General features: G+C 30.2%; 3 protein-coding genes across 3 annotated transcripts; 2 read left to right on the top strand and 1 right to left on the bottom strand.

Moving 5' to 3' along the window:
• Nucleotides 1-5381: 5381 nt before the first annotated feature.
• On the bottom strand, nucleotides 5382-5879 carry LOC113850791 (uncharacterized mitochondrial protein AtMg00810-like). The gene has a single exon (XM_027481333.1). The coding sequence runs from the start codon at nucleotides 5877-5879 to the stop codon at nucleotides 5382-5384; it is 498 nt and encodes a 165-aa protein (XP_027337134.1).
• A 9996-nt stretch (nucleotides 5880-15875) lies between these two features.
• On the top strand, nucleotides 15876-17912 carry LOC113850828 (probable esterase PIR7A). The gene is made up of 3 exons (XM_027481358.1): nucleotides 15876-16298; nucleotides 17033-17161; nucleotides 17551-17912. The coding sequence occupies exons 1-3, from the start codon at nucleotides 15876-15878 to the stop codon at nucleotides 17890-17892; spliced, it is 894 nt and encodes a 297-aa protein (XP_027337159.1). The 3' UTR covers nucleotides 17893-17912.
• A 6476-nt stretch (nucleotides 17913-24388) lies between these two features.
• LOC113850792 (salicylic acid-binding protein 2-like) lies at nucleotides 24389-25861 on the top strand. Its single transcript, XM_027481334.1, has 3 exons — nucleotides 24389-24814; nucleotides 25334-25465; nucleotides 25574-25861. Exons 1-3 carry the CDS (start codon nucleotides 24389-24391, stop codon nucleotides 25859-25861), a joined length of 846 nt encoding a protein of 281 aa, XP_027337135.1.
• Nucleotides 25862-26101: the final 240 nt, after the last annotated feature.

Below are 26101 nucleotides of genomic sequence, written 5' to 3' on the forward strand. Positions count from 1 at the left end.
TTTTTAAAGGACCCTAATTTCCTATTTTGCCTAGGGTCCAAAAAGTTCAAGAACAGCCATGGCTCTAACGAGTTTGGCCATAGTTTCAGCTTCGACCCTGAGTTCAATAATTGAATCTAATAACTAAAAGTAAACCTTTGTGAAAACTTTATTTTCTTTCTTTTTTAAAATGAATGAGTAGTGTAACTCTAGTCGGGTAATGGTTGGAACTCAAGGAAATAGATGAAGCTAGTGAGCTTGGAACACTTAGAGAAAGTGCATTGAGGCACGAATATAAGTACTTGCCAATTCTCTACATATATATGATTCTGAATAGTTGATGAAATCATGTGAAATCTTAAATTTGGCCAGCATCTGTGTGCGTGATTAAGGGAGTGAAACTCCAAAAGTGTGTATGACTATTCAGAAGGAAAATGTATACGAAATCCTACTCCCCTATGAAGGAAGTCACGAGGTTATTTTATAACTACTGTTGGTGAAAGATAGGGAGGACCTCGATGTCTAGGAGGATTTAATATAGTTGGGTGACTTACTAATAGCCTTATGAGTGTCCTAGGCCCCAGAACTCTGGTCGGGAGTCTCCACGTGATGCTCCTTTACCTTGACCTTCTTTTGAGGCTTATCTTGTTGGTCGAGCTAGATCAGTCGGTGTAGGTTCGAGTCTCCACCATACATGCGAAATGTAGGCTAACTAGTGAAACTCCCAACAACTTTTGAACAATAGGATTGTTGTGGATCCAGAGTCGCATAAACATGAAAATGAGATATTTCCAAATCAAGAGTTATCATTTACATTAATCATGCATGATGTAATTAGACTTATATTTTGTTAGATTGTACAAGTTACAACTATATTAATGTGATGTATCCTCTCATTTACTTTGTTTTATTCTTTTTTGAAGGTTATTTACTTAGAAATATATCTCACTCCTTCTTTTCTTTGTTGAAATATGTTGTGGTGTTAGACATTTTCTTTTAGTTGTCACAGATCTTGAGGATGGCCTTTCTCCGTCTTATTCTCCACATTGAGCTCAATTTGAGGAGGATCCTTCGGATACCAAGGAGATAGTAGAAGAGGACCCTTGCAAGGAGTCTTGATTAATGTTTAGTTATTTTTTTTGTTGTCTATTGCTAGAAAAGGACTTCACTTGTTGTATGGTGGAGAATTTGATACTTTATATTTTATTTTGGTAGCTTGGGTATAATGTACTTTGTTTTGGTACTCTGATGGTCGCAAATTGTGTTTTAAGATTCTTAGATAATTTGCGGTTACTTTAGATAATTATGAGATTATTTATATGACTAAGTTTATGTTATCAGTTATCTTCTGATTTTTATTTGGATGAAATTAAATAGGTAGGAAATATGTTCTTCAATGCATACAGGTAATGAATGTGAACTCTGTGGGTTCGTCATATTATTAGTAATTAGCTTATGAGCAGGTGAAAAAGATTAGAGTCTACTTGTATAGTTATGTCAATATATGGTATGGCTATATTATTCAAGTGGTACTTACTAATATTATGATTTTCTAAAGGTTCTAACTATAGGTAAATGAAGAAAACAAAATCTCATGAGTAATTATTAGTAATAAGAGTATGACATGAATTTTTATAAATTGTTGTCTATCAGGTGCATGAAGAATCAAGATCCAAGCCGTGACTGTGTGTCACTTTAAAATATATTAAAAGCAAGTTCTCAATACTCAAGAATGATAGTGGTATCCATAAACCAGGTTGAATAATCCTATGCATTCATGTTTAAAAAAAATCTCATTTGGTCCAAGACTCTTAATAGCAATCTGTATACATTACATGTCAAGTTATCTAAATGTAGTAGGATTGTCGAGTCTCGGTCACGGTTGTCACCGTTACATTTTGAGATAATGGTTCATTTTCATTCAATATTTTTGTTGATTTTTTGGTTCATTTTTTATAGGGCTTGATGCAAGTTTTTGAAGAATTTTACTTTTCTGTTGAGTATAGATTTTGTTTAAGGCACTTATACAACAAGTTGAAGAAGAAGTTTGGAGGAGGACTGTAACTAAGAGATCTTATGATGGGTGCTGCTAAAGCAACATATGAACAGCTTTGGAGGGATTACGTGTAGCAGATCAGAGATTTGAATGAGGTTGCTTAATGATTTACCTTTACAGGCAAAAATGGTGCCAACAAGACCACATATGGGACCAACCACAAGATCTAGTGCAAGAGCACAGGGAACATCTACTACTGCAGAGATGAATCTAGTCCTTGTTGCAAATCTGAATGAAGGGCCAACTCTACCATCTTTATCAATTCCACCAAGTCAACCAACTAGATTTGAATAAAGACTGTGTTTTTTTTTTGAACCATTTTGGTAGAGGAATAGTACTTTATGTTATATCGTATTGAGAGTAATGTAACTTTATTTTAAATAATGTGCAACAACTTACTTTAATTTAGTATTCATGTGAATGAGAATCCTTTTATGGACCACTTTATGTACCTTTTGATTACATTAAACAATGTGCAGCATGCATATCTTTTGGGACCATTGTTCTATATGTTGATGTCTTATTTTCACACATTTTCTAATTTGTTACTTATTACAAAAATAGGATAGTTATTTACCAAATTGGGAAATTTAAGGTAGTAATATGAAAAAATTAAATTATGGAGGTAGTTAAGCAGAAATGGTTTATATTTATACGTATTGTTATGCAATACTCAATTTATGAAGGTAGTTAATAAGTAATCACAACAGTACATTGATTGTGAATTGTTGTCAAATCATGATCAGTTTTTACAGTGAATATAACTAAATTCAATAGGTTGAACAGAATAAAAAAACACAATGAGCAGAGTCATGAGCATAAATCTTATGTCATTGAATTCATTCAACCATATTCAAAACAACTTTTACTCTATTGAATTACAAACTGTCAACATTTAAAACTTTTCTACCAACAACATTCACTGCTGCTACAATGCTCACAATGGTAAAGAAAAACTAAAGCACAATCACTAAATATCCTAAAATTTTCACCCTACTCTTCTCAACAACAATCTTTTTGTTTTTATGGGATAATTTAAGCTTCATTAATTTAAGTTGTTAATGGAGATCATGACATTCTTGCTGAATTTGCACCATCTCTTCTTTGGTTTTTGCCATTTTCTCCTCTGTTGCTTTTTCAACCTCCGTTAAATTACCAATTTTTACCTTCAACTCTTGAATTGTATGGATTTCTTTCGACATAATAGACTCATTGTCCCCCATATACAGGATCTTTAACCCAACAAAAATAATTGCAAGAATTAGGTTCTTACAAACCAAATACAAACAAATTTGTAAATAGAATCACAAATCCAGAACAAATACAACCAGTTGAACTTACATTCCAACCAAAGCATCTCTAAAGCCTTCTTACATTTGTAAGTTACAGCTTGTGAAGAAGATGAGCACGATAAATAATCCACACTACTTATTTCGTCAAGACAAAGAATTGAAACAAAACCTGAGATGAATAACGACAACACACGATAAAGAACCCTAACCTTCTTTTTCCTTTTATGCTTCTTCTTCCTTCTAAGTTTGTCTTCGGCATCTTCGTTCTGTGCTTCTTCTTTAATTAGGGTTTTAGATTTGGCCCTTTTCCCCTCACATCACCCAAAACGTAACGTTTAGGTTAAAATTTAAAAATGTTGATGTGAAATCCTGACATAGTGGTTTAATGGTTGAGATAGATGAGAGAAATCGATGGTAACATGACAAACTGTTAGCCACATCACCATTTAACTGATAGAGGTTAACGTCATGTATAAAATTGGAAAAAGAAATTAGTTAGGCATTAAAATGAAAAAAAAATTGAGGTAGTTTTTTGAAATAAGCCCTATTTGGAGGTAATTAAAAGGTATTTAAACCTTAAGTCATCTAATTAAAAGGTATTTATCAATGGACAATCAAAATTTTACGATAACATGCAATAGGATTTTTATCATGATCGATCACCACGCAAGCAAGTCAAGGCATATTTCATTAAGCAAATGATTCAAAAATATAGACAGATTAAGGGGAATATCGTGCATGTAATTAGTCAAATTTATTATGGTGTGCAGGAAGTAAAAGAAAACACACACAGACATTATTTCACATGCAAACAGTCAAAGGAACTAGGACTCCCCTCTTACCTTAGCTTAGTTGCAAGAGAGAAGAAAGAGAAGGGTAAAGGTTCTCTTTTCTTAGGGTAGAATTTTGGGTGAGCAGCCTTGTAGTTATTATCGTGGAGAATTGGAAGTGAAGAACTTGAAAGAGCAAGGTTGTGAAGCGAGTGCAATTTGAAGAATAGTGTTCACATTTTTCATCTTCTCAATCTTTCTCTCAAATGGTGTTTCTCTTGAGGGAAAAATGAGGTAAAGATGATTTAATTCTCTTTTATATTTGGGCTTGTATGCAAGGGAGGTTAATAGCCACCTAATTTGTCATTAACTTGCTCATACTCTCTCTTTTCACTATAAGATTTCTACGTGACTTCTCACCTTCCTCCATTAAGTTCTAAAGTCTTCCACATCTTACTAAGGTCACTTAAGTTGCGCAAGGATTATTATAATTATTAGGACGTCTCTCGAGTATTTATTGCATGGAAAATTTTAAGAAAGACTAAAAAGTAGAACACAAAGATTCAGACGTGGTTTATGTGAAAGGGCGTGTGAACTCTGAAAGGTTAGCATGAGTGATGTATTTATTGGAATATTTATGCGCAAATGGCTAACCATGATGACTTTAGTAAGCCATTATAACTATACCCAAATACACACACAGCGAGAAAATGAGAGGAAGAACACTGAATATCTCAATTCTCAAATCAATTCAAAACTCTCGTACAGAAGGATGCCTTTTATAGGCTTTAACATGCAATATTAAAATATTTTAGTAAACCATCTTGTGAAGAAACGTAATAGTTAGTTTTTGCATATTGATAACCACTGCCTCATCTTATCCCTTTGACTTCATGCCATACTCTAACTCCTACCAAAGTAATTTGGTGCCTGCAATGCCTTCTAGCAAACCAATAAAATTTGTTGCCTTTTCATAAAAAAATATTTGGTTCAAACTTGATTTAACAAAGCTTCTGACAGTGCTCCCTTAAATCAAGCTTTTATTATATTAAGCATTTTCTTCAATTTGTAAAATAATTCAACCTTCAATGGCTTAGTGAAAATATCTGCAATTTGATCTTCAGTGTGACAATAATTAATCTCCACTTCCTTCTCAGCTACTAGCTCTCGAATCTTGTGAAATCTAATATCAATGTACTTGGAGCGCCCATGAAAGACTAGATTTTTGCAAAGTGCAATTGTGGACTTGTTGTCACAAAATATCTCTATGGGAGTATCTTGCTTCTAGTGCATTACTTCAAGAATTCTTCTTAACCATATAGCCTGAGTGGCATAACTAGCTTCTGATATATATTCTGCTTCTGCTATTGAAAATGCAACGATTGGTTGTTTCTTTGAGGACCACGATATTGCACCTGAACCCAAATGAAACGTGTACCCTGATGTGCTTTTTCTTGTTTCTATATCTCCTGTCCAATCATTATCTGTATAGTCAACAAGCTTCACATTAACATTATTGGCATAAAAATTTCCATCAGTCAGAGTACCTTTGATATATCTGAAAATTCTTTTTGCTCCCTGTACATGACATGCACGTGGCTCTTCCATCAATCTACTGAGCAATCCTACTCCAAAGACAATATCTGGTGTAGTAGCAGTCAAATATCTGAGGCTTCCAATCAAGCTCTTATAGTAGGTTGGTTCAATTCTCTTGCCTTCAGCTTCTATTGTCAGCTTCAATTTTTCTTCAACTGGTGTGGAAACTGGTTTTGAATTCTCCATCTTGAACTTCTTCAGGATATCATCGGCATATTTCCTTTAAGAAATGAAAATTCCTCCTTCTTGCTAAATGACCTCAATGCCTAGAAAATAAGACATTAGGCCTAAATCTGTCATTTCAAAATGTCTTGTCATAGCCTCCCTGAATTCTGCCATCATCTTGAAATTATTGCTAGTAAAAATTAAATCATCAACATACAAGCATACAATAAGGATATCTCCAAGTTCAACATTTTTTATATACAAAGTATGCTTATACGGGCATCTTTGGAAACCATTCTGCACAAAGTAAAAATCAATCTTTTTATACCACGCCTTGGGTGCCTGCTTCAAGCCATACAATGTTTTTTCAATCTGTAGACATTATCTTCTTTTCCTTCAACTTCATATCTTGCAAGGTGCTCAACATATACTTCTTCTTCCAAAGTGCCATTCAGAAAAGTAGACTTAACATCCATTTGATGAGTTTTCCAATTAGTTTGAGCTGATAGAGAGATAAGCATACAAATTGTATCTAATCTTGCTACAGGAACAAATACCTCAAAATAATCAACACCTGGCTTTTGTTTGTACCTTTCTACTACTAACCTTGCTTTGAAGCGGTCAATTTCTCCACTAGGTTTGTACTTATTTTTGTATACCCACTTTACTCCAATTGGCCTTTTGTCTGTTGGTATGTCTGTCAGCTCCCATATTTGATTCTTCTCAATAGCATGGATTTCTTCATCCATTGCTTTTCTCCAATGTTGATTATTTGAAGCTTCTTCAAATGTTACAGGCTCACAATATGTAAATAAGGCAAAATTGATAATTTCTTCATGAGATGGGTCATTATCATTACCCACAGTGTAATCCTTCAATCTGACTGGTAGTCTCCGATGCCTTTGTGGCTGTTTGATGGTTCTAGCTCATCAAGTGTTGGACCTACATGTCTGTTCTCCTCTTCATAATTTTTTGGAATTATTGCAGTCTCCTTTTGGGCTTTGAAAGACCAATCCCATATTCCTTCTTCATCAAATGTCACATCTCTGCTGATAATTATCTTTTTTGTCATTGGATTGCAAAGCGTGTATGCCTTTGAGTTGGTGCTGTAACCAATAAAGATGTACTTCTCTCCTTTTTCATCGAGCTTCTTTCTGAGTTGATCTGGTACATGAGCATATGCTATATACCCAAAAACTCTAAGATGCCAGATTGAGGGCTTCCTTCCACTCCAAGCTTCTTCTGGTGTTTTATCACAAACACTCTTTGTTGGACACCAATTCAAAATATACAGAGCAGTAGAAACTGCTTCTGCCCAAAATTCTCTAGGCAGTTGTTTTGCTCTCAACATGCATCTTACCATGTCCATGATTGTTCTGTTCTTCCTTTCTGCTACTCAATTTTGTTGGGGAGTGTATCTGGTTGTCAATTGATGCTGAATTCTGTGTTGATCAAAGAGATCAGCACAGGCGAGATATTCTTAGCCTCTATTTGTCCTTAATGCTTTAATTCTATAGTCACTTTGTTTCTTCACAAATGCCTTAAATGACTTAAAAGCATCACAAGCTTTTGATTTTTTGTTCAAAAAATACACCCAAGCTTTTCTGCTAAAGTCATCAATAAAAGTAATAAAATATCTGCTACTGTCATGAGTTGGTATCTCAACCATGCATAAATCTGAATGGACAATTTCCAATAGCTTTCTTGCTCTCTAGGACTTTCCAGTTGGAAAGGATTCTCTGTGTTTCTTTCCAATTTCACAAGTCTCACATATTCTTTTCTAGATAAAAAATTTAATCCAAAAAAGTGATAATGTTCAAAGTGCATGTGCCATAACTAATCATCATTTTGTATATTGGAACTCAGGCAAGGAATTTTATTATGTTGAACCTTCAAAGGGAATAGGCGATTTGGAGTCATTTTTACCTTGGCAATGAATCTTTCATTTTATCAATCAACGTACAGTAGCCATCACGAATCTGCATGTTGTAGCCTTTCTCTAATAATTGTCCCATGCTCAATAAATTGTGATGAAAACTAGGGGCATAGAAGACATTAAAGATGAAATTTTGAGAACTATCCTTCAAATCTGATAGCAATTTGGCCTTTCCCCAAAATAGGAATATTTGAATTATTTTTTAATTTTATGGTAGATTTTACCATTTCATTTAGTGAGGAAAATAACTCTTTTTTCCCACACATGTGGTTACTGCAGCCTGTATCTAAGTACCAGATATTTCTATTGCCTACAAAATTATTTGCTGCTAGAAGTAAAGTTTGGGGATTATCAGAACTCTCACCAGCATATTGATATTGATTTTCTGCCATATTTGCTTGTTGTTTGTATCTACAATCTACAGCTTTGTATCCAAACTTTCACAGTGGTAGTAGTTAAAGTTTGTCCTCTTTTGGTGGTTTAAGCCTCCTCTTCCACGATTGGCAGATCTGAAATTGTGTTCACCTCTCCCTTTATTAGATGTCCTGAAATTGTTCTCTCCATTGTTGATTAAAATTATAACGACCTTTTCTTCTGAAGTTACCACGACTTCTATCTTCACTTTGGCTGGATTCTGTTACGTTGGTAAAATTCACCTGATTCTTCAAAGCTTCTTCATTTACCTTTTCTATTTTCTCCAAGATTCTGCTTACATGGCTTTCAATACTACCTTGCAACTTTACAACTGTCATGGTGTCAGTGTCGTGGGACTCAATTATTGTAGTCACCACATGATCGAACTTTATTGGCATGGTGCGTAGAATTTTCTCCACCACCTTGCTCTTAGGGATGTCTTCTCTATACACCCTCATCTTATTGACAAGATCTATTACCCATGAAAAATATTGTTCCATAGTTTCTGAACTGGACATCTCATATCTTTCATATTCTCAACGCATGGATTGCAGTTTGGATTTCTGAGCTTTCTCTACTCCTTTGTATGATAACTCCAAAATGTCCCACACTTCTTTGGCTGTTTTGACATTTGCTATTTTGCTAAAAATTGAATAATCTACACCTTGGTGAATTTTTTATAGTGCCAACTGGTCCTTTCTTTGAGTAGCATCCTTAGCTCCTTGTTGTAAGCCTAGTTCAATAAAGCTCCAAATATTGTGAGCTTTCAAATGGGTGGACATCAACAATGCCCAATAATTATAATCTAGTTTCCCATCTAATTTGGGACTGGACCAAACAATATTGTAGTTTGTGCCCATCTTTCTCTTTCAAATAGATTTTAAAAATTTTGATAAAGTGGGGACTCTTTTGTTCCTTACACACTCAAACCTTTTGACAGAAACTCTCTCACAAACTCACAAAATCAATGCTGGATCTAACCAGCTCTGATACCAATTTGATATCAGTAAGCCATTATAAGTATACCCAAATACACGCACATCAAGAAAATGAGAGGAAGAACACTGAATATCTCAATTCTCAAATCAATTCAAAACTGTCGTACAGAAGGATGTCTTTTATAGGCTTTAACATGCAATATTAAAATATTTTAGTAACCCATCTTGTGAAGAAATGTAATAGTTAGTTTCTGCAGATTGATAACCACTGCCTCATCTTATCCCTTTGACTTCGTGCCATACTCAGACACCTACCAAAGTAATTCGGTGCCTGCAATGCCTCCTAGCAAACCCATAAAATTTGATTGCCTTTTCATAAAGAAATATTTAGTCCAAACTTTATTTAATAAAGCTTCTGACACAGTTTTCGGAGAGCAAGTCACGCTCCCCACCTTTAAGGGATTTCTACGTAATTAGAATAACCACAGATGGTGGTCTAGTAAGGTAATAAATGGAGCATGCAAGGAAAATAATTTTTTTTTTGAAAGAACGTGCATAAGAACACAAAGAGCTCACGTCAGAAAAGCCATGCAAAACTTAAAGGGGCAAATTGTGGGGCATTGTTTTCGTAAAAGCATCCAAAGGATACCAATCATGCGTAATTAAAATAGATAGGGTAGAGCAGATCTTTGTCCTTTAGAATTCCCACACAATTTTAATACAGGGACAAGGGAGAAACTCACAGGAACATGACAACATAAGAAGGGGAAAAACCTCACATATAATTATAAGAGAATTGTTATTAAGAGGAAAAATGGGGTCCAGTGCTTGCATACATATTACAGCCCATATGTTAGGGCCTGATGTTAAGTTGTCCCTATGTAACATGCAACAACTAACTCAAACAAGAACAATAGGAATAATTATAAATCAATATACTCAAATAGAATTAATAATAAGGAAGTAATCAAGAAAAAAAAAGAAAATAATGGCAATTGCTTAAGATAATAAAAATGAAAATAATAAAATATAAAAGAGGAAAGAAGAAAAAAAGGGGAAAAGAAAAAAAGAAAAAGAAAATTCTCCTCAAAATATACTAATAGGCATTGATTAAGGTTTAGGAATTAGTCTAAATTTTTTAGGATGTTACACCATGCTTCCTTACCACATCTATAAGGAAATTGCTAAAATCAATCATCTTACTCTCTCTGATACTAAATTTAGTTTCTTGGGTCTTGTCTAACAATGATATTTTTTAAATCAAAATAGCCTATCAGTTAATTTCTTAAGCACATCATCCTCCCCCTATCCTAATGTCTTTAAGCCTATTTAGAAATGGGATGGCCCTCCTGAAGTGCCTTTTTTCCTTCAAAAAATTTTCCATAATAGATTATTTATCAAAGAAAAAGAGCTAAAAGGGATTGATTGATATAGCTTTTGTCCTAGGTGTGGTGTTGGTGATGAATCTATAATGCATGTTTTGCATAATTGTTTCTAGGCTAAAAAGGTTTGGGATCATTTTTTTTTTTATCAGTGGACCTGGTTCATTTTTGCTAGCCTGTCAACTTGGCTTTATGGAAACTTGTCTAACTCTTGCTTTAGCAAGTTTACTAATTGACAAAGACTGTTTGGATTTATTATTTGGTACCTATAGAAGAATAGGAATGCTTTTGTTTTAAATAATTATTCTGTTCAAGCCTTTATTTTAATTCAAAAAATTATCTGTGATGTTGACTATTTTGAGTTTATTGTAGGAATTGACAGTTCTCACTCCCTAAGATTGATATGGACCAACCTAGGACCATATGGGTTCCTTCTCCAAGGGGTCAACTGTTGTTACAATTCTAAACACTAGCAAGTACACTAGGAATTGTAGCAAGTAATGAGTAAATTTAAGATCAAAGTATCGTCTCTACAAGGAATTAGGAGTTTAATTACCAATTCATAGAGCAAAAACTAGTTGAGTCATACAAATTTGGAAATGATGTAACATATGAAGGCAATGAACCAGAACAATACAAAGAATTAAATTTGCAGTAAAAACAGAATATGAAAGTTGTGATGAAATGAGATAAGAATGAAGAATAGTTAGAAATTTACTTCACAAGAATGTCAATATTGATTCAACTATACTTCTGAATATTCAAGCAATTGGTTAATTGACAATCAGTTTCACATATAACTAGTCAAAGATTAATCCCTTAACTCATTGACCCTAACAATCCACTAATTCTCCCTAATCCCTTAGGTGGAGTTCAATTTCATGTTGCATTGAGAGTTAGAACCGTAGGATTGCAGAATTAAGTGTACTTATCCCTAAGAAACCCTAATTCTGGTTGTTAATTTATATCAGAGAATCAAATCCAATTCCCATTGGCAAATGTTTCTCTTTGATTAACCAAATGAATTTCCATTCAAAGATTACGTAAAGTGCAGAATTGACAACTCAATTAATCGAAAAACTCAAATTTCAGAAGCAAGAATCAAATCAATACATCAATTCGAGTTCCATAAACTCCTAACTACAAAGAATTACACAGACATTGTGACAGAGAAATCTAACAGAAAAAACAGAAAATGAACAAAAGACCTCAAGTTCTGAGCTTAAGACATGTATTTATAGAAATCCTGATTCTGTGCGTTGTCACTCTTGTTGGTAAGAGTGGCCATGCAGAAGCTCATGTGGTTTCTGGAAGACTGGAATATTTACTTTCGTTGATAAGAGTAGCAACGCAGGAGGTCGAGGAGTGTGCGTGATTACTTTCAAGAGCAAGAGTGACCACGCATAACTTGCCTTGATACACTCCTCTCTGGAACATCCACTTTAGCTGGCAAGAGTGGTAACGCAGAGCTTATTGAAATTCTTCCTTCTCTGGAATGCGCACTTTCGTTGGCGAGAGTGGTAACGCACAACTCTACTGATATTGAACTTCTTTGGAATGTTCACTTTCAGTGATAATAGCGATTACGCCCATACTCAACTTTTCATTTAAGCTATGAATCACTCACTTTCGCTGACAAGAGTAACCACGCCCAGCATAAACTTTATAAGTCATGTTCTTTGAGTCCAGACTTGCTACTTTTTTGCTATTTCTCCATTGATCTATCAGCTTCATGGATTTTGCTTAGAATTTTCTACAAAAACACACTTCAATTATTAATTTCTACACAGAAAATTCATAAATGCCAAACTAACTATGTATTTAAAGAATTTCTTCAATCATTCTGTTTTTATGATTTTTTTTTTTTGCTTTTTCCAACACATTTTCCTTATCAAATGGATTAAAACTATAATAAAATACTAGTAAAAATATGGATTTATCATCAACTAAATTTGAATATTGATGGGACTATGTGTGGCAATCTGAAAGTGGATACCTGTGAAGACATCATCAGAGATTGGAAAGGTAATTTTGTGTCTAGTTTTTACTGCTCTCCCCAGAAGCTGGCTGTGGGGCATCTATCATGGAATTCAGCTTTTCTTGTAGTTCCCTAATCAGTCCACTTATTGGGTTGAATTTGATTCCTATGAGGCTATTACTTGTATTCAATATTTTTAAAATAATTCACATTCTTTTTATCACGTAATTTGTAAGATTAAAGTCAATACTAAACTTGTAAGTCTGTTAGATTAAGCCACATATTCAAGAAACCAAATCAATGTGCTTATATGATCTCTAAAACTAGCCTAGAATTTCTTTCTCCCTTAATTAGTTTAGATCAGGCTCCTTATGACTTGCTTCCTTCCTCAGTTTTGGACCTATGTCTTAGATTCTTCTCTTAGCTTGATTTGTTTGTTGGGCTTTTAGCTCCCATTATTAGTAAAAATAAAAATAAAGATAACATAAGCACAAATTACTTTTAAACCAAATAATTATAAAAAAATTAAAACTTATCACTAGTTTTAAGAATTTTTTTTTATCTCTCTTTCTTATTAAATTATGATTTTTTATTAATAATTCAATAAAAACACACAATTTAATAAAAAAAATATTTTTTTTTCTATAATATAAAAAGCTCCTTTTAAAATCTCCTATATATATATATATATATATATATATATATATATATATATTATAATAATTTTTACATAATTTTTTCATTATCTTTAACTATCCAGTCAAAATTAAATTATAAAGCAAAACTAATGAGTCTCAACCAGTGTCTATAATATATAGCCTGTAGTATGTGGATGACAAATCATGATATAATTTGTGAGAATTCTAACCTTTCTTCTCTGCTATACTATATTATAAAAAATCAAGAATATCTTTGAAAATTACAAAGATATTATTGAAGAAATAAACATGACTCTGATAATTTTTAGAATGTATTGACTCTAAGGTTTTCGCAATGCACAGTAAACAAATATATCTCTACAATAAACTATATTTCGTATGCCTTCATGTTTCTAACACATGCTTATTTTATGAGTTTAATTTATGAAATATGTTTTAAAAATATTTTATACAATTAATAAACATAAAAGCTAGTACTTTTTTAAGATATAATAATTTATTATTGACTGCTAATAAAAAAAAATTACATTATCAATATACTTCAATTAAATTCTTATTTTATTTGTAAATGAATGTTTTATATTTTTTGTAAAAGATTTATGAGAGACTATTAAATATTTTAAATTTAATGTATTTTACGTTATTCAATAATTTATTTATTTCAATGTATTTTTGTATTTATTCAATAATTTTTTAAATTGAATTAATTCCATCACGGCCTCATTATATTTTATTTACATTTTATCATTTCCTCTTAAATTTTCTCTTACATTTTATCTATTCTAACCGACAGAACGAGTGGGAGCACACCTGCTATCCTTCGCGCTTTAAAATTTAAGAGCACACCTACTACCCTTCGTGCTTTAAAATTTAATATTTTAACATAATAAAAATGTTATTTTATTATTTTAAAAGTTAGTTTAGGAGTGTATTTTGAGGATGGTTATATTTTAAAATAATAAAAATATTATACACAATATTATATGGAGTGTTAATTTTTTATACTTTTGTTTCATTTATCAGAGACAAAATGTATAAAAATTACAAAATTAAAATACTAAAATATTCTTAATTATATCTTGTCTCACAAAATACAATATAAAACCCTAAGTTATACCTAAATATTTTTAATTTACATACTTCTTATAACCAAAGAATCCTCTATCCCTGTTCATCTGTCACACAATCTTGGTTCTGCTTTTTTTTTTGTTCTCCTCTAATAATACGATTGATTAAGAAGTTATCATATATTAATTTTTTTAATCATATTCTGATAATAAGAGAAATGAAATGTGCTGAACAAAAAATATAAAATAAAAAATAAAAAATTTACAAAATTATAGAAATTTAAAATATATTTAAATCTTTAATTTATTGTAAAGTCAGTGTTTCTTTGGAAAGACTTATTTAGATTCCAAACCTCATTTTAGTAAGACTCCTTGATTTGAGGGTTTTGAATTTTGACATTTAGTTTCCAAGTATTCTAAATATTTCGTGTGACATTTAGTATGAAATGTTGGGTGGAAATCAAGTTATTAACGTTGTTTTACAGAATAACTTTTAATAAATATTAAATTTTATTAATCTAATCATGAAATTAAAACATCTTATTGAACAGATTAAGTCTAAAAAATTCGTTTAAATCAAAAAATATTTAATACTGCATCGATCAATTTTATTTTAATGTATAATATATTTTTAAAATATAAATAAATTTAAAATTATATATTTACAAATGTTTAATTCATCTAATATTTAATATGTATGATTAATATATTAATGTCGTATTATTCAACTTAGAGCTATTAAAATGAGTTGTAAATCATGAATTAACCTATTTGAAAATCAGCTTTTGATAAATTGATTATAAAAAAAGTCTTACAAGGCACTCAAGTTTTTTTTCGTTTTTTTTCTTTATTTAACTCACCTAACCCACCAAACTATACGATCTAAATTAAGTTGACTTTATTTTGAATTACTATTTTATCATTAATATTATTTATTTGATTTTACTATTGTTATTTCTTTTAATAATCTTAAAATACTAAGACATTTATGCTATTAAATTTAGATACCTACCATTTTTAATAACTTTTTATAAAATATAAAATTAATTAATTTAATTATTAAATTTTATATTAAATTTATGATTATGTATATCAAATTTTGCACAATTTAAATATTCAAAAACATATTATCTAAAATTTGATATTTATTTATATTTTTAAAAAATATAATACTCATAAAATAAAGTAATTCGATAAAGTATATATTATTTTTATTTTATATAAAGTTTATAAAATTATTTTATTCGATAACAACTTTCAAAACATAATTAAAGTGGTCAACCGAAAAAGTGAGTCTTTTTTTAAAAATTTTATTATATTGATTAATAGTTTTTATTAAAACTGCAACTATTTTTTATCGGAGAGAATTTTGTTCAAGTTAGATAAGATTGTTTACTTTAAAAAATAATATTATATTAAAAGTTTTAAGGTTTTTATTATTCTAAAAACATTCTTTATGTAATTTATTTCTTTTACTCATTCACATATTTTACTCATATTCCTTTTTTAATTAATATTAATTCTATTTATATCTCGTGGGTACAAATAAAGCTAGCTCAAGTCTCGATGTATGTACGTATATAAAGGATTTTGATCATCTACAAGTCTACAAGGCATACAATTGAAACGCCAAATTTGAGAAGATGTGTAAGAGAGAAACGCACGTTGTGCTAATAGTGTTATTTTTTCTCTCTTTCTCTGCTTGTGTTAATGGGAAGCACTTTGTGCTGGTTCATGGAGCTGGGCATGGTGCATGGTGTTGGTATAAAGTGGCAACTATGCTGAAAAGCGGTGGTCACAATGTTACAACGTTGGATCTAGTTGCTTCTGGCATCAATCCAAAGCAAGTGCAAGACATTGATTCAATTTCACAGTACTATGAACCTTTGATGACATTCATGGGTTCTATTCCTCCCAAAGAGAAAGTGATTTTGGTGGGTCATAGTCTTGGTGGCATATCCATTTCTGTGGCAATGGAGAGGTTTCATGAGAAAATATCCCTTGCAATCTTTGTCACTGCCTTTGTTACAAGTCAAAACCTCACTTACCCTGCTATTCTTCGAGAGGTATTTTGCTTTCTTCTCCCTCATTCTCACGTATATTTCACTTATTTCTTGATTATGACATTTAACTACTGTGCTTAAATATATGCACATTTACAACTCATTATAGTGTTTAAAGATTCTCATCACACATATTTGACTTTTTTTAACATATGATTAAAATAATAACCACTAGCTATGATAAAATATATGCACGTTTTACAACTCACTATAAAGTTAAGGGATGGTTAAGCACTCGTGAAAGTGATAAATAAATAAAGTTATAATTTTCAAATTTTGAGGAGAACATATAAATTTTGAGGCTTTTAAGTTCTGCTTTAGTAATTTACATCTTTATCTATTAGTTTAAATTTATTAATTATTTTAACTTTTAATTTTATCAAACATTTTTTATTCAATCATTTAATTTTCTGATTAATTTTACCAAACACGCCTATATACTGGATCGAGATTTTTTTTATTTTTTGGCGCGAATATGATCATCATGTTTTGCTATTTTTTTATTTTTGCTTAAACAAAAAATAATTCATTTAAACAAAAATAAAAAAATATAAAACATGAGGATCACGAGAGAGGACCCTGATTCCTATATACTCCACCGTTAAAGTATATATTTAAATTTTTTTTTTAAATATTTAGACTTTTTATCATACTCCCTTTGTTTGCACGATACATATCATTGCTGTGTCATATCCATGAACCCAATCAACACTTAACTCATATGAGGGTTCTTACAGGCGAAAAGACTGGGTATCTTTACGGGCGCAAAACTTCTTCCTTTGGATGCTCCCAACAAAACCGTAACTGTGGCAGTGTCTGACCCCGAAATGTTGAGATCTAGGTTGTATCAATTATCACCACCTCAGGTAAAACTATTCAGTTGAATTAATCTATGCCATGGTTGATAAGAAAAACAACCAAAACCAAAACATAAACTATGCTTTTATAGCTACCAAGAGTTAAGTGATTTTACTTTTTGGTGGAAAAATTAAGTGAATTGAAATTGGGTTTGAAAAACTAGTTTTTTAATTTGCCTTTAAAGACATAAAAAATCGCAGAATTTAATACATTAATAATATAAAATATATTATCTTTAGTTTCGCTAAACGATAAACAATAATGCAATCAAATCACAGTCATTTAAGAACTTTCTTTTGTAATGATTGTCAAATTCGATGCAAAAGTTAGGGATACGCATTGTAACAAGTGGGTCACATATTAAATAATTCAACCCTTCTAATATATTCATATGCAGGATTTGACACTAGCATTATCACTAGTGAGACCCTCACCTTTCTTTAATGATAATGATGAACTATTGCTGAAAGAAACCACTGTTACAAAGAACAAGAATGGAAGGGTATCCAAGGTCTTCATCATCAGCACAGGAGATAATTTGATAACAAAAGATTTTCAATTATGGATGATTGAGAGAACTGGTCCATTTGCCGAGGTGAAAGAAATCAAAGGTTCAGATCACATGGTCATGTTCTCCAAACCAGAAAAACTTACCTCTCAGCTTCTTGATTTTGCAAATAAAAATGAACAGTGTCCATATGTTTCACATAAGTTTAATTTAGATTTTGTTCAGGAATAAATGAAAAAAAAACACAAAGAAAGGGGTATTTAATCTTCAATATTACTGTGTTCACACTATATATCTTGTTCGGTGATTTCATGTGATACTAGTGATTTTACACTTGTGACAAATATATTTCTAACGCATTATTTGATACATATGATGTTTGTTTATATGGAACTGTAACGTTTGTACAATATGTGCTCATTTTATGCATGTATATAAATTACAACAATTATACAATGTAAAATATAGGCAACAGGTATGTCTAAATTAATTATTTAGGGAAGCAACAAAAGAATATATAGGTAGAAAATAAAGTAAACAACTACTAATTAGATGACAGTGAGATGATATTTTTATTTAGAAGTTGTGTTGAATTTTAAATATAAACTTTTCAGTTAAAATAAACAAATATTGTCTGTAATTTTCATGTAATTTTCTGTAACATACATTGTTTTGATTTTGATTACAAGGCTCTAAACATTAACTTTTTAATTGATAGACTGGTCCGTTTCATGTACATTACTAAATTTAAAACATTTTAAATAAAAAATTATATTAACATTCTTACATTTAATAAATTTTTTAAATAAAAATATTTTTATCATTATAAAAAAGTATTTTATTTTATTAAATAGGAATAAATTAAAAAATAAATTTTAAACTTTTAAAAATAAATTATGAAAAATACAAAAAAATATAGGCAATTGTAAACCTGATATACGATTCACATATATAAACCAAGATGCAGAAGATCTGGCTGCATATCAGTGTGGCAAATAACAAGCTCCTCAAAAAGCTCTGGGTCTACTACGGTTTTGGTCATCACCTTTGCAATTCAAATGCCATTCCAAAATATTCAACTAGAAAAAAATGATTTAGCAATCGATAAATTTAGTATCTAAAAGTCAAAATTCTGTAACTAAATAAATTAGCGATCGAAACATCACCCAACTCATATTTAGTTCTTATAATTTCATATTGCCTTAATCTTAATACATATTTTAATGATGTTAGTTTTGACCATACTCGTCGAAAAGCTAATAGAGCTACACATCACCTACGTAAGTCCTCTTTAACCCAGCCAAACACAGTGTTTAGCTTGAAGAAACTCTAGACTTACTTTACGGCTCTTTTGACATAAATAAACGAATTTAAAATATATATTATGTATATGTCTTTTTTTTTATATCCGTTTATATTTATGTCTTGATTTTATTATATTAGAAGTCAATATTAATCAAATTTTTTTCAAATTTTTACATAGAACTTAAATAGAAGTGAATTTGAATCGACTTTTTATCATTTTTTAAAATTTGTGTTCATTTATACTTATTCTAAAATCGATTGTAATAGTTAGACTTCTGATGATTTTTTTAATGCTTTATATATATAAGTTGATTTTAATCGACTTTAATATAGTTGCTCTCACAACTTATGTTAATTTTAATAGAATTTTATTTAAAACAGAAATTAGTTTCAATAATTTTAATTTAAAGTAGAAGTTTATTAAAGTAAATCTTAGTACAGATTAACTTGCTTGTTCATTATAGATAGACAAAGATAACTCTCGACTTTGCACGATTATGTTCAAAAAAATTTGAGATTAAGTGTGAAAATCCTAGTGAAATGACAGAGAGTTATGTTCATGTGTTTATATGTTATAATGGTGATGTTGTAAACACAATGGAGGAGAGACATTTTGTAGTAACAATCAAGCTTAGTTAGTTGTCTGTCCACTAATTACTCTACTACAATTAGAAAGTCCATTATTAGAGAAGTGTAAGGGAAACAACATACAAGTTTTAAAAATATTCTATAGGATGCTTGTTGATATTGGGCCAAATGATATCCGATATAAAAGGTGACAAATTTAGAAAGATTAGCACATTGATTTCATATTTAGTTATTTTAACTCGTTTGCTGAAGTTTGTAGAATATAGCTATTTGTCGAACTATAAGGCAATCATTTTAGCTCTAGCGGTTCAGCTCTAAATCCTTCACTTTCTCTATCAAACCTAGCCCTATTAATCAAAGTATCCCACTATGAAGTGCACAATTCACGTGGTGAGATAGATTCTCCAAGTTTCAAACGCTTTGTTAGACAAATTGAAAAGTCATTATCACTGAATTCATAGGAAATGACACAAGGTACTTGGTTAGAGATTATGATTTTATTGTGGCACAATAGGATGATGGAAATGATGAAGAGAAGGATCTTGATGGTGAAGAAAGTGAACGAATGTTTGATGTACATAGCATCATCACCATGTGCCTCATCTGGGTATTAGAATATGCTAGCACATGTACCAGCATGTAAACAATGCCTAAAAGAGCATCTATCTGGTACTTTAGCAGGGTGTGTGATGTTTGGTGCTGAGGGCATGGGGCTACACCATCAGGCAAATCATGCTAGCACGTGTACTTAATAAAGGGGCAATCATCATCAGCTAACCAATACTGAACTTGTCGCTCCCTACGTGCCTTCCATGCAACATGACATGTCACACTACAATATATCTAGATCACCCATTCCATCCTTGATGTGCAACCAATCAATGCTTATCGAGATGATTGGTATGCGTTATTCTCCACCAAATTGTTAAACCACGCAATTAATAGGGTGCCACTCAATCACATCAAACTATATAAAGCAGTCACATATGTCTATACATTGAACGTTCCTCAACTCATAATTGTTGTAGGGTGTCTGCCTAAACTAAACCAATTAATAAGAAATATTAGACTAATAAATAAAATAATTCAATACAAGAGTTAGTAGCATACACTTTATTTTGACTTACCTTAGTAATGCTAATTGAACTAATGATCCTCATGTATCTCAATAGTCTATCCGTGACTGATCTCGTTGATGACCTAAAACTTTTCTACCTAAAATGAAAATAATTGGTTTTCATCTTTGCAAATTTAACATTTAAAAATAAAAAAAAATTCACTAATGTATGTACCTCAATGCTCGTGGAAATGTAGGTTGATAACGATTTCTAGGGGCCAATTGATATATTATGTACCATGTTCAAGACTATATAAGAAGTATGATTTGCCTGCAATCTTAATGACATTGTATTTCATTGCATGACAAAGCTCACGATAAAGAGATCTTAAAACAATTGACCCCCAATTATAGTTTGAAGTCCTAATAAAATTAGTTAAAAGAGGTAACCACTTCATATGAACCCTAAATCCCGATTTATCTGAAAATAATACTCTACCGAATAGAATCATTATGTATGCTCTGGTGCAGTGGATAATAGTCTGTTCATCAGCATTGTGGGGTACTACTCCAAATGTATCTGTTAACCACTATAGATTTATGAAGAATCTTTTTATGTTTCTCTCATCCGGAACTGCTCCAAGTAAATCTCCACACAATGCTCATATATCTCGATCATAAAATTTCTCACATGCTCCAATGTAGCCACTCAGAAGGAGCTCATTTACACGCAAGCCTAGCTGGAACATAACATTCTCCAAAGTAATCATACATTCTTCATAGGAAAGATGAAATATGTGTAACTTAGGCCTCCAACATTCCACAAGTGCACTTATGAGCGCCTATCAAAATCAAATACTAGGATCATATTTGCAACATGCCAAAAACCAATCTGCCTAAGAAATGGTTCCATTCTCAGATCTAAAGCTACCATTATATTACAGTGCTTACTTTTTAAAATTTGAGAACCTTGTACAATAAGAAAATATTATAGACAATTTTGCAAATTAAACATAAAATAAATAAAAATTGCACAAAATTTTTTATTAATATTTTCTTCATATATAATATGAAATTTAAATAAAGACATTACAACAAAAATAAACTTAAATTAACTATGTCACAAAGTAAATTTAGCAAAAAAATAAATTTTAATTTATTATAATTTATAAATTACTACAATACAAAATTAAATTATCATAATAATTAAAATATGTGGCAAATAATTAATTAAATTTACAAATATAATAATGAATGTTTACACATCTTTCAAAACATACAATTGCAGAATTAATGACACATTAAATAAATAAATAAATAAAATCTAATTATAAAAATTTTAAAAATTAAAATTACCTGCATTGAGAGCTTACTTGTAATATGATAAAAAAAAAATTAAGCCGATATAAATTATTATTTATTTTCATAGTAAGTATATGAACCACCTTTTTTCTTAACTCAAATTGTTTGTAGTCTCTTCTCCTCTCCTCTCCCACTTTCTCCTTTCTTCCTTCATGCAGGATATTTAAATGATTGCAAAAGTCTATTAAACTGTCTCTACTATAGTACTAAAGTCGATTATAATTGACTTCCTTATTTATTGTACTAAGTTAATTATAATCAACTTCTTTAGGAGCAATAAAAGGAAACTAAAGTCGACTTCAACAATAGTGGAATTGAAGCACAACTAGGCATAAGGAAGTCGATTCTAATCGTTTTCCTTTGATAAAAAGTCATTTTTAGTTGACTTAATTGCAGCAAAGACAAGACATTCATGTAAATTAAAACTATTGGAGCACATGCGTAGTATTTCAAATTTTTTATTTTATTTATGTCAAAAGCCTATAAAGTTAGTATTTTTTAATTTCAAATGGTAGTTTACTATATTAGATTATAGTAAAAATAACCTTTTATATTGTCAGGACATTCCAATTAATTTTTTAATTTTATATTTATTTTTAAAAAATTGATTTCAAAGTAAATATAAAATAAATTTAAGAATGATTTTTAAAATGTAATTTAATTTATTACATTATTATAATTATATAGTTTACTTTAAGATTCTCCCTCACGATTAGAACTGTCAAAAAAATCCATTTGATCTAACCCTAACTCATGTGAATCGAGGCCAAAAAGCTATGTGGACCAGGGTTAGGATCAGTGCTTTATGAGAAAAAAAAATTATCTATTCTTAGAGAATTTAGATTTTAAGAAATTTGATATGTATTTCAATAATTATTAAAGCATTTATTAAAAATATTTATTTCATATGATATTTTTATTATAAACTTGTAGACTAATAAAATTGCTTAAAACAAGATAAAAAAAATGAAATTGCTATAATATTAAATATTTATAATGATTATTGTTATTGAATAATATTAATAAAAATATAATTATTTATTATTAAATTAGTTTACATATTTTTCTAATTTTTATCTGTATTATTGATAATTATTAAATAATTATAACAATTTTTATATAATTTTATAAATAATTTTTAAAATATTATTTGAACATTAACTATAAATATTTTTATATTATAAAATTTTATTTTTTTCTTGATTTATTTTTATAAAATTCTTAAAGTATTATAGATTTTAATTTTTTTTTGTGAATGTCATATTTTGTTTGTTTAGAGACATCTTATATTTAATAAGTAAAGTCATAGTAAACATATAAAATTGATAATAAAAAATAATATTTACATAATTTGTTAAATCAACGAAATATAAATTATTATATTAAGAAAAAGTAAATAAATATCGTCATTATGAAAATTATAAAAATAAAATACTTTATATCATAAAATTTATGGAAGTAGAAAAATAACATATAAGCATATTAAAAATTAATAAATATTTACAAATTTAACTTTTGCTTCATTTTAATTTAATATAATTTATGTTTAAATTAAAATAACTTATATTTCTAAACTTTTATCTTAATAAATATTATAAATAAATAATATAATAATTATTAATTACTTTTAGAAATAAGTAGGCTAACTTATTCTGATCCTAATCCTAGGCCTAGCTCACCATTTCTTTTAGATTGGAATTTAGAGACAAAACTAATCCACTAACTATAAAATTTTAAAAAAATAGGGCTACTTAGGGGGTTAAGCTGCAAATGCATTAAGAGTGCTGTGCATGTAGATTTAATTTCAACTTTTTCCTTTATATAATTTACTCCAACATCTACCTTGATTTCTTTGCAGATTGATTTACCTAAGTTTCATAACATTTTATAATATTTTACCAAAACTTATTTTCTGGGTCAGTATTATAACGTGTTTGGCACTTCATACAAGCTGTTATTGTTTAATTTCAACGTTAGTGACAGTACGTATATGAACTGTCTCAGATATTATTATACATACAGATCGGTAGATTACTAATCATCATAACTAAAAATTAAAAATAAAAATAAAAATTAACCTATCCTTTTCGATGTACAATATTCAAATAAATCAAAGTATACCTTCCAAAGTCCTAAGAATAGTTTTTGCGTAAACAAACAGACATGCACTATGTGATAAATCTTAATAGCATAGACTCTGTAAGGATATTGCAGTTGACAATAAATCAATTCCTAGAATACCAAATAGCATTTTACATGTGGCTTCTTATGAAAACAAATCAATGATATGAATATAAAATAAGCCCATAGAATAATTACATGGAAAAATTAATGCATATAAAGGAACATATTGCTCCAATTCTTATATGAATAACCCTTAAGTAAGCAAATATAGAAAGGCCAAAATTTGGAAGGATGTTGAAAAGGGAGAGCCATTTTGGTAAAATTCTTTTCTTCTTTTTCCTTTCTATCTTCAATTGTGTTAATGGTGCCCACTTTGTGCTCATTCATGGTGGCAGCCACGGTGCATGGTGCTGGTATAAGGTGGCAACTATGCTAAAATCTGCAGGTCATAATGTTACAGCCCATGACTTGGGTGCTTCAGGTATCAACCCAAAACAAGTGCAAGAGATTCATTCAATTTCAGAATACTATGAACCTTTGATGACATTTATGGGATCTCTTCCCCCAAAAGAGAAGGTGATTCTTGTGGGTCATAGTCTTGGTGGGATTCCAATGTCTGTTGCTATGGAGAAGTTCCCTGAGAAAATTACAGTAGCAGTTTTTGTTACTGCATTTGTCATTAGTGAAAACCTCACATACCCTGCTCTACTTCAAGAGGTACTTCCCTTTCTCTCTCAATCTCTTTTCTTTTTTGTCTGTGAAAAACGTGTTTGAAGGGAATGAGTATATTTTCATGCAATAGTTGAAGAAGGACATCAATGTCTATAATTTTACGTGGACTAAATTGAACTACTATGTTACAATTTATCACTTTGAAGTTTTCTTTCTTAAAGTCAGTTGAAATCCAAATCAACCTGATCTAACCGTTAACAAGTTAGTTCAAATTGAATAGTCGAGTCTATGTTAAATATATATATATATATATATATATATATATATATATATATATATATATATATATATCTTTACAAACACATCGTAATTCAAACTCTAATAGTAAATCATTCATAAAAAAATATCATTTAAAAATATAACAAGATTTAAAACACAAATGTTACCTATATATATTATTATGCATTAATTACAAAAGAGGGACATGGATTATCGTTTTGTTTAGTTAACGCTGTATCAAATCGAAACACACAACACACGTTAATATTTAGTACTGTGTAACAGCTAGCTAAAACGGCAGGTTCCTCAATGGATACCCAATTTTTCTTCTTTGATGGGCCTAAGAAACCTGCAACTGCTAGATTGGTTGGACCCAAATTCATGGCATCGAAGATGTATCAATTATCGCCACCTGAGGTAAATATTTTCAAATGAACTCAATCTGATCTTTGCTACCCATTTTTTTATTTTTGCTATCAAGTGATTTCCACATTAATGAAACTAACTCCTAATTAAAATATATAGGATTTGACCCTTGCATTGTCCTTGGTGAGACCTGTACCTATTTATAATGATGTTGAACTGTTGTCGAAAGAAACAAAGGTTACCAACAAAAGAAATGGTAGGGTTCCTAAAGTTTATATCATCAGCAAAAGAGACAATTTGTTGACAGAAGACATACAAATGTGGATGATTGAGAGAACTGGTCCATTTGCTGAGCTGAAAGTGATAAAAGATTCTGATCACATGGTCGTGTTTTCCCAGCCCAAGAAACTTAGCTCTCATCTTCTAAATATTGCACACAAATATTAATTTCTTATGGTTATGTGAAACTAAATAAATGAGAAAGGTTTTTTATTTGAGAGTGAAAAAAAGAAATTTAATTGTTAAATTTTATTATGAAAGGCATGATTAAAATATAAAATTTATGTGCCAATTTTTAAAGGTTGTGCAACTTTTGAAATTGAACACATAATTTTAATTAATTTTTAATTATGACTATTTATATATAATTATATAAGACAATTTTACCTTGTTTTTTTTTTCTATTCT

Source organism: Abrus precatorius, unplaced genomic scaffold, assembly GCF_003935025.1.
Source record: "Abrus precatorius isolate BTA unplaced genomic scaffold, Abrus_2018 Scaffold9, whole genome shotgun sequence".
Classification (NCBI taxonomy): domain Eukaryota; kingdom Viridiplantae; phylum Streptophyta; class Magnoliopsida; order Fabales; family Fabaceae; genus Abrus; species Abrus precatorius.